General features: G+C 45.1%; 1 protein-coding gene across 1 annotated transcript in view; it reads right to left on the minus strand.

Moving 5' to 3' along the window:
- Positions 1-3629: 3629 nt before the first annotated feature.
- Positions 3630-17416, minus strand: part of LOC138366375 (glutamate--tRNA ligase-like) — a 44057-nt gene continuing 30270 nt past the window's right edge. Inside the window, exons 7-10 of the mRNA XM_069327414.1 lie at positions 16519-16688; positions 14273-14353; positions 13943-14076; positions 3630-3681 (exon numbers count right to left, since the gene is read on the minus strand). Of these exons, the coding sequence (XP_069183515.1) occupies positions 3630-3681; positions 13943-14076; positions 14273-14353; positions 16519-16688 (437 nt within the window). The remainder of the gene's footprint in view (positions 3682-13942; positions 14077-14272; positions 14354-16518; positions 16689-17416) is intronic.

A 17416-nucleotide genomic window follows, 5' to 3' on the forward strand; every position in this document is an offset into this window, starting at 1 on the left:
CTACCCACAAAGGGTAGTTAAGCGACTCCCTTACAGGTGTGTGGTACTAAGACACCCACCTCGCACGATGGGTTAAGTCATGCCGTCTGCTGGCCATCACAGGCAGACTTGCCATGCTTTTAGGAGGATGTCCCTAAAAAAATTCAGGTGGATAATGTAATTACTAAGCTGTTAAGGGTCTAATGACTGGACACTCACAGCTCTAGGTACCTCATACCTGCACCTGCCACAGGTAACGGTAGCCACCTGCCACAGGTAACGGTAGCCACCTGCCACAGGTAACAGTAGCCACCTGCCAGAGGTTACGGTAGCCACCTGCCACTGGTAACGGTAGCCACATGCCACAGGTAACGGTAACCACCTGCCACAGGTAACGGTAGCCACCTGCCACAGGTAACGGTAGCCACCTGCCACAGGTAACAGTAGCCACCTGCCAGAGGTTACGGTAGCCACCTGCCACTGGTAACGGTAGCCACATGCCACAGGTAACGGTAACCACCTGCCACAGGTAACGGTAGCCACCTGCCACAGGTAACGGTAGCCACCTGCCACAGGTAACGGTAGCCACCTGCCACAGGTAACACTAGCCACCTGCCACAGGTAACACTAGCCACCTGCTACAGGTAACACTAGCCACCTGCCACAGGTAACACTAGCCACCTGCCACAGGTAACACTAGCCACCTGCCACAGGTAACACTAGCCACCTGCCACAGGTAACGGTAGCCACCTGCCACAGATAACACTAGCCACCTGCCACAGGTAACGGTAGCCACCTGCCACAGGTAACACTAGCCACCTGCCACAGGTAACACTAGCCACCTGCCACAGGTAACACTAGCCACCTGCCACAGGTAACACTAGCCACCTGCCACAGGTAACACTAGCCACCTGCCACAGGTAACACTAGCCACCTGCCACAGGTAACGGTAGCCACCTGCCACAGATAACACTAGCCACCTGCCACAGATAACACTAGCCACCTGCCACAGATAACACTAGCCACCTGCCACAGATAACACTAGCCACCTGCCACAGGTAACACTAGCCACCTGCCACAGGTAACACTAGCCACCTGCCACAGGTAACGGTAGCCACCTGCCACAGGTAACACTAGCCACCTGCCACAGGTAACACTAGCCACCTGCCACAGGTAACGGTAGCCACCTGCCACAGATAACACTAGCCACCTGCCACAGGTAACACTAGCCACCTGCCACAGGTAACGGTAGCCACCTGCCACAGATAACACTAGCCACCTGCCACAGGTAACACTAGCCACCTGCCACAGGTAACGGTAGCCACCTGCCACAGATAACACTAGCCACCTGCCACAGGTAACGGTAGCCACCTGCCACAGATAACACTAGCCACCTGCCACAGATAACACTAGCCACCTGCCACAGGTAACGGTAGCCACCTGCCACAGGTAACGGTAGCCACCTGCCACAGATAACACTAGCCACCTGCCACAGGTAACGGTAGCCACCTGCCACAGATAACACTAGCCACCTGCCACAGGTAACACTAGCCACCTGCCACAGGTAACACTAGTCACCTGCCACAGGTAACACTAGCCACCTGTCACAGGTAACACTAGCCACCTGCCACAGGTAACACTAGCCACCTGCCACAGGTAACGGTAGCCACCTGCCACAGGTAACCGTAGCCACCTGCCACAGATAACACTAGCCACCTGCCACAGGTAACACTAGCCACCTGCCACAGGTAACGGTAGCCACCTGCCACAGATAACACTAGCCACCTGCCACAGGTAACACTAGCCACCTGCCACAGGTAACACTAGCCACCTGCCACAGGTAACGGTAGCCACCTGCCACAGATAACACTAGCCACCTGCCACAGGTAACACTAGCCACCTGCCACAGGTAACACTAGCCACCTGCCACAGGTAACGGTAGCCACCTGCCACAGATAACACTAGCCACCTGCCACAGGTAACACTAGCCACCTGCCACAGGTAACACTAGCCACCTGCCACAGGTAACACTAGCCACCTGCCACAGGTAACACTAGCCACCTGCCACAGGTAACACTAGCCACCTGCCACAGGTAACACTAGCCACCTGCCACAGGTAACACTAGCCACCTGCCACAGGTAACACTAGCCACCTGCCACAGGTAACACTAGCCACCTGACACAGGTAACACTAGCCACCTGCCACAGGTAACACTAGCCACCTGACACAGGTAACACTAGCCACCTGCCACAGGTAACGGTAGCCACCTGCCACAGATAACACTAGCCACCTGTCACAGGTAACGGTAGCCACCTGCCACAGATAACACTAGCCACCTGCCACAGGTAACACTAGCCACCTGCCACAGGTAACGGTAGCCACCTGCCACAGGTAACGGTACCCACCTGCCACAGATAACACTAGCCACCTGCCACAGGTAACACTAGCCACCTGTCCCAGGTAACGGTAGTCACCTGCCACAGGTAACACTAGCCACCTGCCACAGGTAACACTAGCCACCTGCCACAGGTAACACTAGCCACCTGCCACAGGTAACACTAGCCACCTGCCACAGGTAACGGTAGCCACCTGCCACAGATAACACTAGCCACCTGCCACAGATAACACTAGCCACCTGCCACAGGTAACGGTAGCCACCTGCTACAGGTAACACTAGCCACCTGCCACAGGTAACACTAGCCACCTGCCACAGGTAACACTAGCCACCTGCCACAGGTAACACTAGCCACCTGCCACAGGTAACGGTAGCCATCTGCCACAGGTAACACTAGCCACCTGCCACAGGTAACGGTAGCCACCTGCAACAGGTAACACTAGCCACCTGCCACAGGTAACACTGGCCACCTGCCACAGGTAACGGTAGCCACCTGCCACAGGTAACACTAGCCACCTGCCACAGGTAACGGTAGCCACCTGCAACAGGTAACACTAGCCACCTGCCACAGGTAACACTGGCCACCTGCCACAGGTAATGGTAGCCACCTGCCACAGGTAACACTAGCCACCTGCCACAGATAACACTAGCCACCTGCCACAGGTAACGGTAGCCACCTGCCACAGGTAACACTAGCCACCTGCCACAGGTAACACTAGCCACCTGCCACAGGTAACGGTAGCCACCTGCCACAGGTAACACTAGCCACCTGCCACAGGTAACACTGGCCACCTGCCACAGGTAATGGTAGCCACCTGCCACAGGTAACACTAGCCACCTGCCACAGATAACACTAGCCACCTGCCACAGGTAACGGTAGCCACCTGCCACAGATAACACTAGCCACCTGTCACAGGTTGTAACCCCACCTAATACTACTGTATTACTGATCTTACTAAACTACTCATCCCACGGCTGTATTAGGCTCACACTGTACCAACAATACTGACAAGGAAATGTTTCATCTCAATTCAAACGAGAACCTGTTGCCACCACCCCATTACACTCATTACTATAAGAGTATTATTGATGCTTACTAATTACTGGATCGCCAATAGTTTATGGAAAAAACCACTTTGCGTTTTCATAAGACTTTAGGCTTGATGAAGACTTAGTATATGGATTCAAATGAAAGATAATTACTTCTGTGACCAAAAGAATTATCATCTGTTAATGTGAACAAGATTAAACAATTCAATTCTTGAGAATTTTGGGAGCTTCAAACAACGTCGTTGAAGACAAATACCTGAAAACACAATGCTTGTGAATGTGAAAATGTGAAACTCCTATGTTATTTACACGACAATGGGCAAACCAGAAACACATAAAATTAGATATTTATAAGATTTTATTTTATCGAAATTATGGTATTTGCCAAAAAAGCTTAAGATACTCCTATCCTACCCGAAGTTACTCTCAATTCTATCCCCCATACGCCGGGGTATATATTTCACTTAAAAATAAAAATTAAAATCTACTACCTACGGGCTATTCATGCCCGTGCCACCTCCTGGTTGGCTTAATCTTAATCAATCAATCAATTCAGCTAGTGTCAGCTGCTGGTTTCAATCTTGTTCCCAACTACAAGATGGTAGTTTGTAGTTTCTGCTCACTCAAGTGTATCAAAAATATTACACTCAGCATTCAACCCATCCTCTGAATTGAAAGTACGATTTAATACTAAGTGTAATAAGTACACTTTCTTACTGTCATAAACAGTGCATAATTGCACTTATGGGGCTGTTACATTTACCCAACTCCCTCCCCCGATTTAATTCTCCTCGTTTACTGTTAAGACACTCAAAATTTTAGGATGAAGTTTTCAATTTCAATTAGCATTATACAAGTTTTAAATATCAGGAATTTCTTTTTCAGGTTTATTCAACCATATAGATTTTATACAAAATTTTAAAATATCCTGAGTTACTTTACAATTTATTGATATATTTTAGTTTTGTTTTATTAGTTTTATAAAACTGTGTTATCAGTATAGCTATAGGTTAAGTACTAATTGTAATTAAGAAGCAATAAAATTATTATCTTCAAAACCTAAGACGGTTAGGTGAGGTCGTGGTTTTCTATTCAGTTTTTCAGGTAAACTCAAATATTCACAATATATTTGACAGTATGATTTAATACTAAGTGAAAATAAGTACAATTCCTAACTGCTATGAATAGTACATAATTGCACTTATTTGTCTCCTTACATTTACCACCCCATTTTTGGAGGACGGGCTGCAGCATTCTATATTTTTTTTAATTAAAGCTGTATTGACACTAAAGCATTTTTAATTATAAAAATTTGTTTTAATTAAAACAAATTATTTAAACCGCAACACCCACACATCCTGTCTGTCAACACCACAACACTTCATCTGTCAACACCCCCATCTGTCAACACCACAACACCCCATCTGTCAACACCACAACACCCATCTGTCAACACCACAACACCCATCTGTCAACACCACAACACCCATCTGTCAACACCACAACACCCATCTGTCAACACCACAACACCCATCTGTCAACACCACAACACCCATCTGTCAACACCACAACACCCATCTGTCAACACCACAACACCCATCTGTCAACACCACAACACCCATCTGTCAACACCACAACACCCCATCTGTCAACACCACAACAACCCATCTGTCAACACCACAACACCCATCTGTCAACACTATAACAACCCATCTGTCAACACCAATCTGTCAACACTACAACAACCCATCTGTCAACACCACAACACCCATCTGTCAACACCACAACACCCATCTGTCAACACCACAACACCCATCTGTCAACACCACAACACCCATCTGTCAACACCACAACACCCCATCTGTCAACACCACAATACCCATCTGTCAACACCACAACACCCATCTGTCAACACCACAACACCCATCTGTCAACACCCCCATCTGTCAACACCACAACACCCATCTGTCAACACCACAACACCCCATCTGTCAACACCACATCTGTCAACACCACAACACCCATCTGTCAACACCACAACACCCCATCTGTCATCACCACAACACCCATCTGTCAACACCACAACACCCATCTGTCAACACCACAACACCCATCTGTCAACACCACAACACCCATCTGTCAACACCACAACACCCATCTGTCAACACCACAACACCCCATCTGTCAACACCACAACACCCATCTGTCAACACCACAACACCCATCTGTCAACACCACAACACCCCATCTGTCAACACCCATCTGTCAACACCACAACACCCCATCTGTCAACACTACAACAACCCATCTGTCAACACCACAACACCCATCTGTCAACACCACAACACCCATCTGTCAACACCACAACACCCATCTGTCAACACCACAACACCCATCTGTCAACACCACAACACCCATCTGTCAACACCACAACACCCATCTGTCAACACCCCCATCTGTCAACACCACAACACCCATCTGTCAACACCACAACACCCATCTGTCAACACCACAACACCCCATCTGTCAACACCCATCTGTCAACACCACAACACCCCATCTGTCAACACTACAACAACCCATCTGTCAACACCACAACACCCATCTGTCAACACTATAACAACCCATCTGTCAACACCAATCTGTCAACACTACAACAACCCATCTGTCAACACCACAACACCCATCTGTCAACACCACAACACCCATCTGTCAACACCACAACACCCATCTGTCAACACTACAACAACCCATCTGTCAACACCACAACACCCCATCTGTCCCAACCACATCAACAATGTTATGTGGGCTCCCCCCCCCACCCACCGGCCCCTTCAAAAAACCAGTTCCTTTCCTGTATTAAGTTGAATAAATTCCCATCATTTCAACACCTGCAGGACCGGCGGGCGTCATTCCGGCGAGAAGGGACAGCATAGTCGAGTAGTCACGTGGGGCGCTGAGCTCAGGTCCCCCTGTTGCCCAAACGGAACTTGTGGAAAATGCGATTCATCCCCTGTTAGTTGTGTGTGGTGGGGGGGAAGGGGGGGGGGTGAACGGGAGCTCTGGGGCTCTCTCATGTTAATTCCTGTTTGGAGGAGGTGACTGAGAGCTGCAGGATCCTCCCATGTTAACTTTCACGTTCAGTACTGACCCGTTGGACGTTAGCGTGCAGCGTGACAGAGCATAATCGCCCCGTGTTGCTAGAGGAATGTGTAGGGGTTGGTAACGGGGCGGAGATAGGCTTCACTTCGCCGTTGCTGGTCGCTAACGTCACGGGGTACCGGATCCGTTAGCTAGAAAGCACAGGTGAGCAGATGGCCGGCCTGAGGCGGCGTGCCGTCACTCCTCCATAGAAAGAGACCCGGAGAAACTTTCTTTGTTGTGTGTGTGAGAAAGTCTTGCAAGCTGCCAGAGCCACGGTGTCCACCTACGATAGCCTTGCAAGTTGCCAGAGCCACGGTGTCCACCTACGATAGCCTTGCAAGCTGCCAGAGCTACGGTGTCCAGCTACGATAGCCTTGCAAGCGGCCAGAGCCACGGTATCCAGCTACGATAGCCTTGCAAGCTGCCAGAGCCACGGTATCCAGCTACGATAGCCTTGCAAGCTGCCAGAGCCACGGTGTCCACCTACGATAGCCTTGCAAGCAGCCAGAGCTACGGTGTCCAGCTACGATAGCCTTGCAAGCGGCCAGAGCCACGGTATCCAGCTACGATAGCCTTGCAAGCGGCCAGAGCCACGGTGTCCAGCTACGATAGCCTTGCAAGCTGCCAGAGCCACGGTGTCCAGCTACGATAGCCTTGCAAGCTGCCAGAGCCACGGTGTCCAGCTACGATAGCCTTGCAAGCGGCCAGAGCTACGGTGTCCAGCTACGATAGCCTTGCAAGCGGCCAGAGCTACGGTGTCCAGCTACGATAGCCTTGCAAGCGGCCAGAGCTACGGTGTCCAGCTACGATAGCCTTGCAAGCGGCCAGAGCCACGGTGTCCAGCTACGATAGCCTTGCAAGCGGCCAGAGCCACGGTGTCCAGCTACGATAGCCTTGCAAGCGGCCAGAGCCACGGTGTCCAGCTACGATAGCCTTGCAAGCGGCCAGAGCCACGGTGTCCAGCTACGATAGCCTTGCAAGCGGCCAGAGCCACGGTGTCCAGCTACGATAGCCTTGCAAGCGGCCAGAGCCACGGTGTCCAGCTACGATAGCCTTGCAAGCGGCCAGAGCCACGGTGTCCAGCTACGATAGCCTTGCAAGCTGCCAGAGCCACGGTGTCCAGCTACGATAGCCTTGCAAGCGGCCAGAGCCACGGTGTACACCTACGATAGCCTTGCAAGCGGCCAGAGCCACGGTGTCCAGCTACGATAGCCTTGCAAGCGGCCAGAGCCACGGTGTCCAGCTACGATAGCCTTGCAAGCGGCCAGAGCCACGGTGTCCAGCTACGATAGCCTTGCAAGCGGCCAGAGCCACGGTGTCCAGCTACGATAGCCTTGCAAGCGGCCAGAGCCACGGTGTCCAGCTACGATAGCCTTGCAAGCGGCCAGAGCCACGGTGTACACCTACGATAGCCTTGCAAGCGGCCAGAGCCACGGTGTCCAGCTACGATAGCCTTGCAAGCGGCCAGAGCCACGGTGTCCAGCTACGATAGCCTTGCAAGCGGCCAGAGCCACGGTGTCCAGCTACGATAGCCTTGCAAGCGGCCAGAGCCATGCTCTCCACCTACGATAGCCTTGCAAACGGCCAGAACCATGCTCTCCACCTACGATAGCCTTGCAAGCAGCCAGAGCTGCGGTGTCCACCTACGATAGCCTTGCAAGCGGCCAGAGCTACGGGTGTACACCTACGATAGCCTTGCAAGCGGCCAGAGCCACAGTGTACACCTACGATAGCCTTGCAAGCGGCCAGAGCCACGGTGTACACCTACGATAGCCTTGCAAGCGGCCAGAGCCACGGTGTCCACCAACGATAGCCTTGCAAGCGGCCAGAGCCACGGTGTCCACCTACGATAGTCTTGCAAGCGGCCAGAGCCACGGTGTACACCTACGATAGTCTTGCAAGCGGCCAGAGCCACGGTGTACACCTACGATAGCCTTGCAAGCTGCCAGAGCCACGGTGTCCACCTACGATAGCCTTGCAAGCGGCCAGAGCTACGGGTGTACACCTACGATAGCCTTGCAAGCGGCCAGAGCCACGGTGTACACCTACGATAGCCTTGCAAGCGGCCAGAGCCACGGTGTACACCTACGATAGCCTTGCAAGCGGCCAGAGCCACGGTGTCCACCTACGATAGCCTTGCAAGCGGCCAGAGCCACGGTGTCCACCTACGATAGCCTTGCAAGCTGCCAGAGCCACGGTGTACACCTACGATAGCGTGTGTGCGGATGAGCAAGTCATTAGAAAAAGCGGTTGTAAGAACTCTCATTATTATGGTGGACGTCCCACTAAAGAGAGTCAGCGCCCCCTGGCAGCTCCCCGACAATTCGTGGCTGTAAAGGCTCGCATGTTGTTTATTACCTCTGATGTTACTGCTATGTTAAGGTGAGACGAACTGACAAGCAAAAAGGATAAAACTGAAAATAATTCTGTGGAATTTCAGGGGTGAGGGACGGCGGGAAATGACCTGTTTGGCCCCGTGAGGAAGTGTGGAGCTGGCGGTCGCCCGGGGGCGTCCGGGATTCATGGCAGGAAAAGTTATGCCGTTAGACCAGCCCTCAGTTCTTCCATACTGGTGTTAGTGCCACAACTCCGTGCCCAAAAGAAGCTACTCTCTCTCCCAGGGCGAGGTCGTCAACAGGTGCCGCCCTGTGTCCTGGCCCCAGCAGCCGGGTCTCCGGTATTCACCCATCGAGCAGCCCAACATACGGGTGTTAGGCTTGCAAGATCTTGCCTTGGGTACAAGTGACGCCCCTCGCCTTCATTGTTACCTGTTCATTGACCTCTTTCTACCAGGATATGTTTGTATCGGGCCTCCTCATTCGCAAACAGGCAAGAAGATGACTCGTGATTGGCTGGCTGGCTCGGGAGAAGCGCGGATATGTAACTCGTCGGGGAGGAAGAGTGAACCGGTCGGTGGGAGCAGAAAGGCCTTGACCAAGGACGCGGAGTCCCCCGTGGGCTGGGACTTGGTCCCTTGCCAACTCCGTCCGCCAAACCGCCGCCACTCGTTGCTTTATCTCATTGTAACTTACGAGAGGATGACCGAAGCTTGTGGCTCGTTAGGATTACACTGGTATTCCTTGTTGATACGGTACACCGCTCTCAATCATCGCGCACCAGTCATGGCTCATCAAGGGTCGTACGAATGGGTCACACGTGCGCACGTCATAGAAGCGTCTCTCTAGACGGTGTTGCTCCCGTGCGTTACGTAGACGCACCACTCTACCATCTCTACCTGTCTACCTCACATTGTCCGGGCGAGTACAGTGTCGCACCGTCACTCGTATATATTTTAATTTTACTGTGAACGAAGGAATGATCACTTTTCATTGTATAAAAGCCTTAAAGCATCTAACTATTAATCTGAAATGCATTACTATAAATGACAACGTATTTATAATCTACGTAGAACAAATGTGATTACATATTAGCTTTATAATACATAATAGATTGAGAAAAATAGTCTAAGCTGCTTTATTATTTAGAGATAAATTATATAGTCTCAATAAATGAACTTTTGTCAGTTCGTCTCACCTTAAAAAACTTGTCAGTTCGAAAAATAAAGTTTTATATAAAATAATTTATTACGGTAACTACAATAACGATTCGTAGGTTGAGGGGCTTTAACTTCAATTTTAATATTGGTGGTTGGTTAGTAAGATATTACGGTGACCTTAATAACCCGCCAGAGGTTGAGAGGCCTCAAGCCAACCCCGGAACTCGCTAGTTGGTTAATATAGCCCTGTGGTTGTCTTGTATTTACCATACAGAGGTTGACAGGCTTTATAAGCTTGCAGCCAAGCAAAGATTGAGTAGCAAAGAACAAGGTGCATCATGTGTAAATACATAGATAAACCTATTTACACGCAACTGCTTAGACAATGGACTAACTTTGAAAGAACAAGAAGGGCACAAAGTATGTGTGTGTGTGTGTATTCACCTAGTTGTGCTTGCGGGGGTTGAGCTCTGCTCTTTCGGCCCGCCTCTCAACTGTCAATCAACGGTTTCTAACAACTACTACCTTTTTTTCACATGACACACACACAGGAAGCAGCCTGTGACAGCAGACTAACTCCAAGGTACCTATTTACTGCTAGGTAACAGGGGCCAACCCGTTCTCGCACTTGCTTATAGTCAATATCTTGCTTATGAATAAGTACATATGTGACATACTAATTTATTGTGAATATTTGAGTTTACCTTGAAATGCTAAATAGAAAACCACAACCTAACCTAACCTTCTTAGTTTGTTAAGATATTACAATTAGTACTGAACCTATACCTATATTGATATTATACTTTTATAAAAATAATAAACAAAACTAAAATATTTAAATAAATTGTAAAGCAACTCAGGATATTGTCAAATTTTATATAAAATCTCTATTGTTTAATAAAACTGAGACGAAAAGTTAGTGCCTTGAAATAAATATATAGCTTGGAATATGTCACAAATATACTTATTTATAAGCAAAATAGTGACTATAAGCAATAAATCATATATGTGCTGTCTTGAGTGGGTTGCTGGGGCATAGGGTGGAAGAAACTCTGCCCAATGTTTCTCGCCGGCGTCCGGGATCGAACCCAGGATCACATGTCCAGCGTGCTGTCCGCTCGGCGTGTGTGTGAATTAAATGAGGAGGTAAATGTAACAGCCCCATAAGTGCAATTATATACTATGTATGACAGTCAAGAAATGTACTTATTACACTTAGTATTTAAAACTTACTGTCAATTCGGAGGATGGGTTGCAGCGTGTGTGTGGATCTTCACTAGAACTGTTGATTACTGACTCATGCGAAGTGGTTCCTGTTTTCATTCATCTTGGCCGTTGTTGGGGACAGGAAGCCTGTTAGGCTTATCCAGGTTCCATTAGGGCAACTACTGACCTTCACAAGATGCGAGTCACGACAGTTGCCTCACTCCCATATACTTGTTTACTTCTAGGTGAACAGACGCATCATCAGTTGTAAAGTCCTAATACGTCAATGACTTTCCTTCCCCAGGATGCAAGACACAACAGTTGCCTAACTCCAATATACCTATTAACTACTAGGTGAACAGTGGCACCAGGTATAAGGATTCTCTAGGCCACCATCTGACCTTGCAGAGAGCTTAGTTGTGAGCAGTCAACGTAGACTACTGCGCTACAGGATATTAATGGAAGCATATAGACAATAAATAATTTACTTACAAGACTTTCATTAAGTAACAGGATATAAAATTTCCAATAATCTTACTGCTCAAATTCACTATATTTTGTACTACCCACTTGCCCAATATTAGTACTTAAGTACTAATATTAGTACTTAAGTACTAATATTAGTACTTAAGTGTAATCTGTCAGTTTATATTGTAGTTACAGGCGATGAGTCACAATAACGTGGCTAATGTTGACCAGACCACACACTAGAAGGTGAAGGGACGACGACGTTTCGGTCCGTCCTGGACCATTCTCAAGATGCAGGCGATGAGTCACAATAACGTGACTGGTCAACATTCTCAAGATCGACTTGAGAATGGTCCAGGACGGACCGAAACGTCGTCGTCCCTTCACCTTCTAGTGTGTGGTTTGGTCAATATATTGTAGATATATACTGATACAAAATTTTGCTTTAATGGACATTTTCATCTTTCATGATATGTTAGATTAAGGACCTGCCCGAAACGCTACGAGTGTTCAAGTACCTTTATTGAGCCTAACCTAACCTAACCTAACCTAACCTAACCTAACCTAACCTTACCTAACCAAACCTAACCTAACCTAACCTAACCTAACCTAACCTAACCTAACCTAACCTAACCTAACCTTACCTAACCTAACCTAACCTAACCTAACCTAACCTAACCTAACCTGGTTGCAGCGACACAATAACATGCATCTCAAGCTTAAGCTATTTCTACCCTCCTGTATTTCACGTCCCTCAAGGGGCGCACAAATCTTGTAAGTACGTATCCACAACTCACACGACAAGTATCGCAGTTTACAATGCAGATTAAGATAGTAAAAATAATCAAATAGTAAACACATGATTTAAGTGTTACTCTTTTGGGGCAAAGTGCTTATAGCTCCTAAGTATTTTGTCTATCATACCATTATCAAACATCCAAACAAATTTATGTGGTACACTACTTTTTTCCTTATTTCTATAGTTATCAATAAGTTGACACCTGTATACATAATGATCTAAGGTGTGGGCGTGCGGCATACTACATAATTTACACTCCTTATCTTTTTCACTGATATCAGCACCGTATTGCCAGAAATATTTGTATCCTACTCTTAATCTCAAGTAAAATGAGTCCTTCCTTGTAGACTTTCCTCTACAATAAATGAAGGACAAATTTGTATTTATTATTGCATAATGTTTAAGTGTGTAACTGCTGTCCACCATTGCCATTCTCTTAACTTTTACTTCATCCTCTTGGGTCATCATGATTCTTGACTTTATTTGTTTCAAAGTTTTCTGACTTACAACTAGGCAACAACATTTTTCCCCTAGGCTCTCTTCCCTATCTCATCAACTGCCTCAATCAGCACAACCACATGTGAAGGAATCCACATGAATCTTACTTTATATCCATATTTTTCTAATGCCTTAACATTCTATCTACACTCGATTACATTATTCTGGTATACTGGTCGTCTGCTATTTAAAGCCTTCAACGACTATAAAGAAACAGGCACTTTTACCACATTTGACTACTTCCTGTAATCCTGCTAATTCACCTTGGAGTTCAGCCTGCGTTGAAGAGACATTGTCAGTTAAGCGGCGTCCAATAGCAGTATCTACAGTGCCGATGTCAGTGTACTCCCTGATCAAGACTCCACATCCTGCCTTCCCATCCCTAGCTACTGACCCATCACAATATACATGTAGAGTGTTTTCTGTAGGTCATTGCCTAATTATACAATCATATGTTGCCCTCAGCTCTCCTATCTCATACATACTTTTTTTTCTTTTGAAGGGGAATAATTACTATATCTACGTTACAATCCTCCCATGTTCGCTATGCGAGTAAGTGGCTTTGCAGGAAAGGAAAAAATACCAATTTTATGTAATCTCACAAACCCATTGTTACTTCCTATAAATAAAATATTATTATTATTATTAAAAAAAAACAGGCTTAGGTATACACAGCAGTGGACTGCTGCAATATTCTATATCATAGATTATAGAGAGTAGATGAAAAACTAGCTTTAAGTTCCTCTAATATCCGCATCTCACAGGATGGTTAGTCATACATGGAATCAGGAGAGAACATGAAATGTAAAGGTGACTGATCTAGTAGCTTCCACTCGCATAATCTGGGTACAGCACAAGAATATCTTCCAATATTCCTGAGTACATGAATTACAGAGCGTAAAATACCTCGTGCCATTTGGTCTGAAATCACTAATAACAGGACAATCACAGATATAGTTTTGAGGAGTATATCCCAGCTCTTGTTCACATAGTTTACAATTGGAATGTTCATCATTTGAGGATTCATTACCTACAGCCACCTGCCATAGATATCGATATCCCAGCCTAATTCTGGAAATTACAATGTCACACTGTCTAGTGGATTTCTTATGCTGCCCGTACATATAATTCTCGGATCTGAACATGTCATAGCTCTTTATACTCGTGCTTTCTGGCCTTTGAGTGTCAGTAACTGCTCCTGTCTTCCTTAATTTCCTGAAATATTGCGACTTTTACAGCAGAGATTGGAATGACCATATCCAACTCAATTTCACTCTTATCACATGGAGTTTTAGCTACCTTGTCTGTGTCATCATGCTGGACAACACCTATGTGAGATTATATCCATCCAAATGAGACTCTGAAACTCTTGCTCTTTGTATTGATAATGTTGTTTATAATGGATGTTACAACATTCCTAGTGTCTATGTTGCATGTTGGGTTTTTAAGGGCCTGAAGGGCTGAGTTTGAATCACAGAAAATTACTCCTCCACTGTGCTTCAGTGTGTTAGTGGCAAGTTGTAGTGCAGGTAATTCTGCATGTGGAGCTAAGCTAGTTATTGAGTCTCACACTTGTGGTCTGTTTACATATGTTATCTTTAGTATATTTTGGTAGCAGTCTTTCCTGTAGACATATATTATTAAATATGACCGAAAAAGTAAGATTAATAATTCTAACACGAATTTTCTCAATATTTCTTATGTTTCTTTTTCACTGTCGATGGTAAATGAAAAATCAGTTCTCAAAAATTCATTTTTATTTCTAGTCTGACGCGACACTTGAACGCGTTTCGTAATAACTTATTACATTTTCAAAGACTTTAGTTTACACACACACAACTATAACCTGCAAACACTAAACAGATTTCTTACTATGCTATAATTCGATCTTGTGTTGAAAGTTTGTTTTCACCTCATCCAAAACTGTTGTAACATATCACCTCACCCAAATGCAGGTATAAAATGAAAAGCCGTTTGAATTATAGCATAGTAAGAAATCTGTTTAGTGTTTGCAGGTTATAGTTGTGTGTGTGTAAACTAAAGTCTTTGAAAATGTAATAAGTTATTACGAAACGCGTTCAAGTGTCGCGTCAAACTAGAAAAAAAAAAATGACTTTTTGGAGAAATGATTTTTCAATTACCATTGACAGTGAAAAGAAACATAAGAAGTATTGAGAAAATTCGTGTTAGAATTATTAATCTTACTTTTTCGGTCATATATAATAATATATATGTTATCTTTGTACATTCTACAGAATGCCACAGTACGACCTGTTGGCATTCGTAATAATATCAAGGGCAAATAATGCCTCAAAAATACAATTATCAGATGAGTACTTTGAGAAAGAAGTAGTTAAACTTAATTTGCATTTTCTTTATATAAATAGTTTTAAACGTATTTTTGAAATTTTGCCGAACTTTCTATGTAGGATTTAAATACATATTATTTTAAATGTTATTATACTTTTCTATTTCCTGGAACGTTTTATGTTCTAAACAAAGAAGGTTTCTTAAGAAGAGTATACTTTTAACAAAACATACAACATAAAGAGATTTTGTTAAACGTTTCTCATTTGATGTAAGTTTAAAATAGTTTATCTTGATAAAAGTACATCTTAAAGAAAATGAGATATATTAGCTAGGACGCTTTTATTTTAGATTTTTTTTTTTATCATTAGCAAGTTTAGGCATACACAGCAATGTGCTGCTACCCTATCCTATATGAAAGATTACACAGTGTAGTTAAGAAACTAGCTATAAGTTCATCTAATATTTCCATCTCACAGGATGGTTAGTCATACATGGAATCAGGGCAGAAAATACCAGCCACAATAGAAAAACAAATCTACTCTGATTAAAAATCAGGAGAGAACACGAAATGTAAGTCTGATCTATTAGCCTCCACTAGCACAATCTGGGAACTGCACAAGAATATCTTCCAATATTTCTGAGTGTATGAAGTAATTACAGAGCTCAAAGTATTTCATACCATTTGGTCTAATGTCAATTATAATAGGGCAGTCACAGATATAGTGTTGGAGAGTATGTCCCAGCTCTTGTTCACATTGTTTACAATTGGAATGTTCACCATTTGGGGATTCATTACCTGCAGCCACCTGCCATAGATACCGATATTCCAGCCTAATTCTGGTAATTACAATGTTACACTGTCTAGTGGATGTTTTATGCTGCCCGTACACATAATTCTCGGATCTGAACATGTCATATCCATAGGGAGCCGGTCGGCTGAGCGGATAGCACACTAGACTTGTGATCCTGTGGTCCTGGGTTCGATTCCAGGCGCCGGCGAGAAACAATGGGCAAAGTTTCTTTCACCCTATGTCCCTGTTACCTAGCAGTAAAATAGGTACCTGGGTGTTAGTCAGCTGTCACGGGCTGCTTCCTGGGGGTGGAGGCCTGGTCGAAGACCGGGCCGGGGGACACTAAAGCCCCAAAATCATCTCAAGAAGATAGCGCTTTACACTCGTGCTTTCTGGCCTTTGAGTGTCAGTAGTTGCTCTTCTGTCTTCCCTAATTTCCTGAAATATTGCGGCTTCTACAGCAGAGATTGGAGTGACCATATCCAACTCAGTTTCAGGCTTATCACATGCAGTTTTAGCTGCCTTGTCTGTGTCATCATGCTGGACAACATCTATGTGAGATGGTATCCATACAAATGTTACTCTAAAACTCTTGCTCTTTGCATTACTAATGTTGTTTATAATGGATGTTACAACATTCTTAGTATCTATTTTGCATGCTGGATTTTTAAGGGCCTGAAGAGCTGACTTTGAATCACACAAAATTAATCCACTACTGTTCTTCAGTGGGTTATTGGCATGTTATAGTGCAGCTAATTCTGCATGTGTGGAGCTAAGTCAGTTATTGAGTCTCACACTTGTGGTCTGTGTTCATATACAGTATGCATATACTACAGTGCCACCTGTTATCATTTTTAATAAATTCAAGGGCATTTAATGCCTCAAAAATAAATAGATAAAAGAAAACAGAAACTCAAGAGTAAAACGATAAAGACGTTATTTTTATATAAATATTTTTTTATATATTTCTAAAATTGTGTCTTATTTTCTATGTAAGATATTGATTTACTTTTTAAAATTTTATTATTCTATGTTATTTTCTTTTCAACATTTAAATTAAAAAAAAAATTGTTTCTTAGAACGGATATTTTTTTTAACAAATCTTAGATCATAATAGAAATTTTGTGAAACGTTACTTATTTCATGTAAGTTTAAAATAGATCACCTTGATAAATTCATCTATTAAAGAAAGTTCAAAATATTAACTAGGACGCTTTTTTTAGATTTTGTTGTATTCAAGCTTAGGTATACATAACAATGTGTTGCTACTCTATTCTGT

The sequence above is a fragment of the Procambarus clarkii genome, chromosome 19 (genome assembly GCF_040958095.1).
Source record: "Procambarus clarkii isolate CNS0578487 chromosome 19, FALCON_Pclarkii_2.0, whole genome shotgun sequence".
Classification (NCBI taxonomy): domain Eukaryota; kingdom Metazoa; phylum Arthropoda; class Malacostraca; order Decapoda; family Cambaridae; genus Procambarus; species Procambarus clarkii.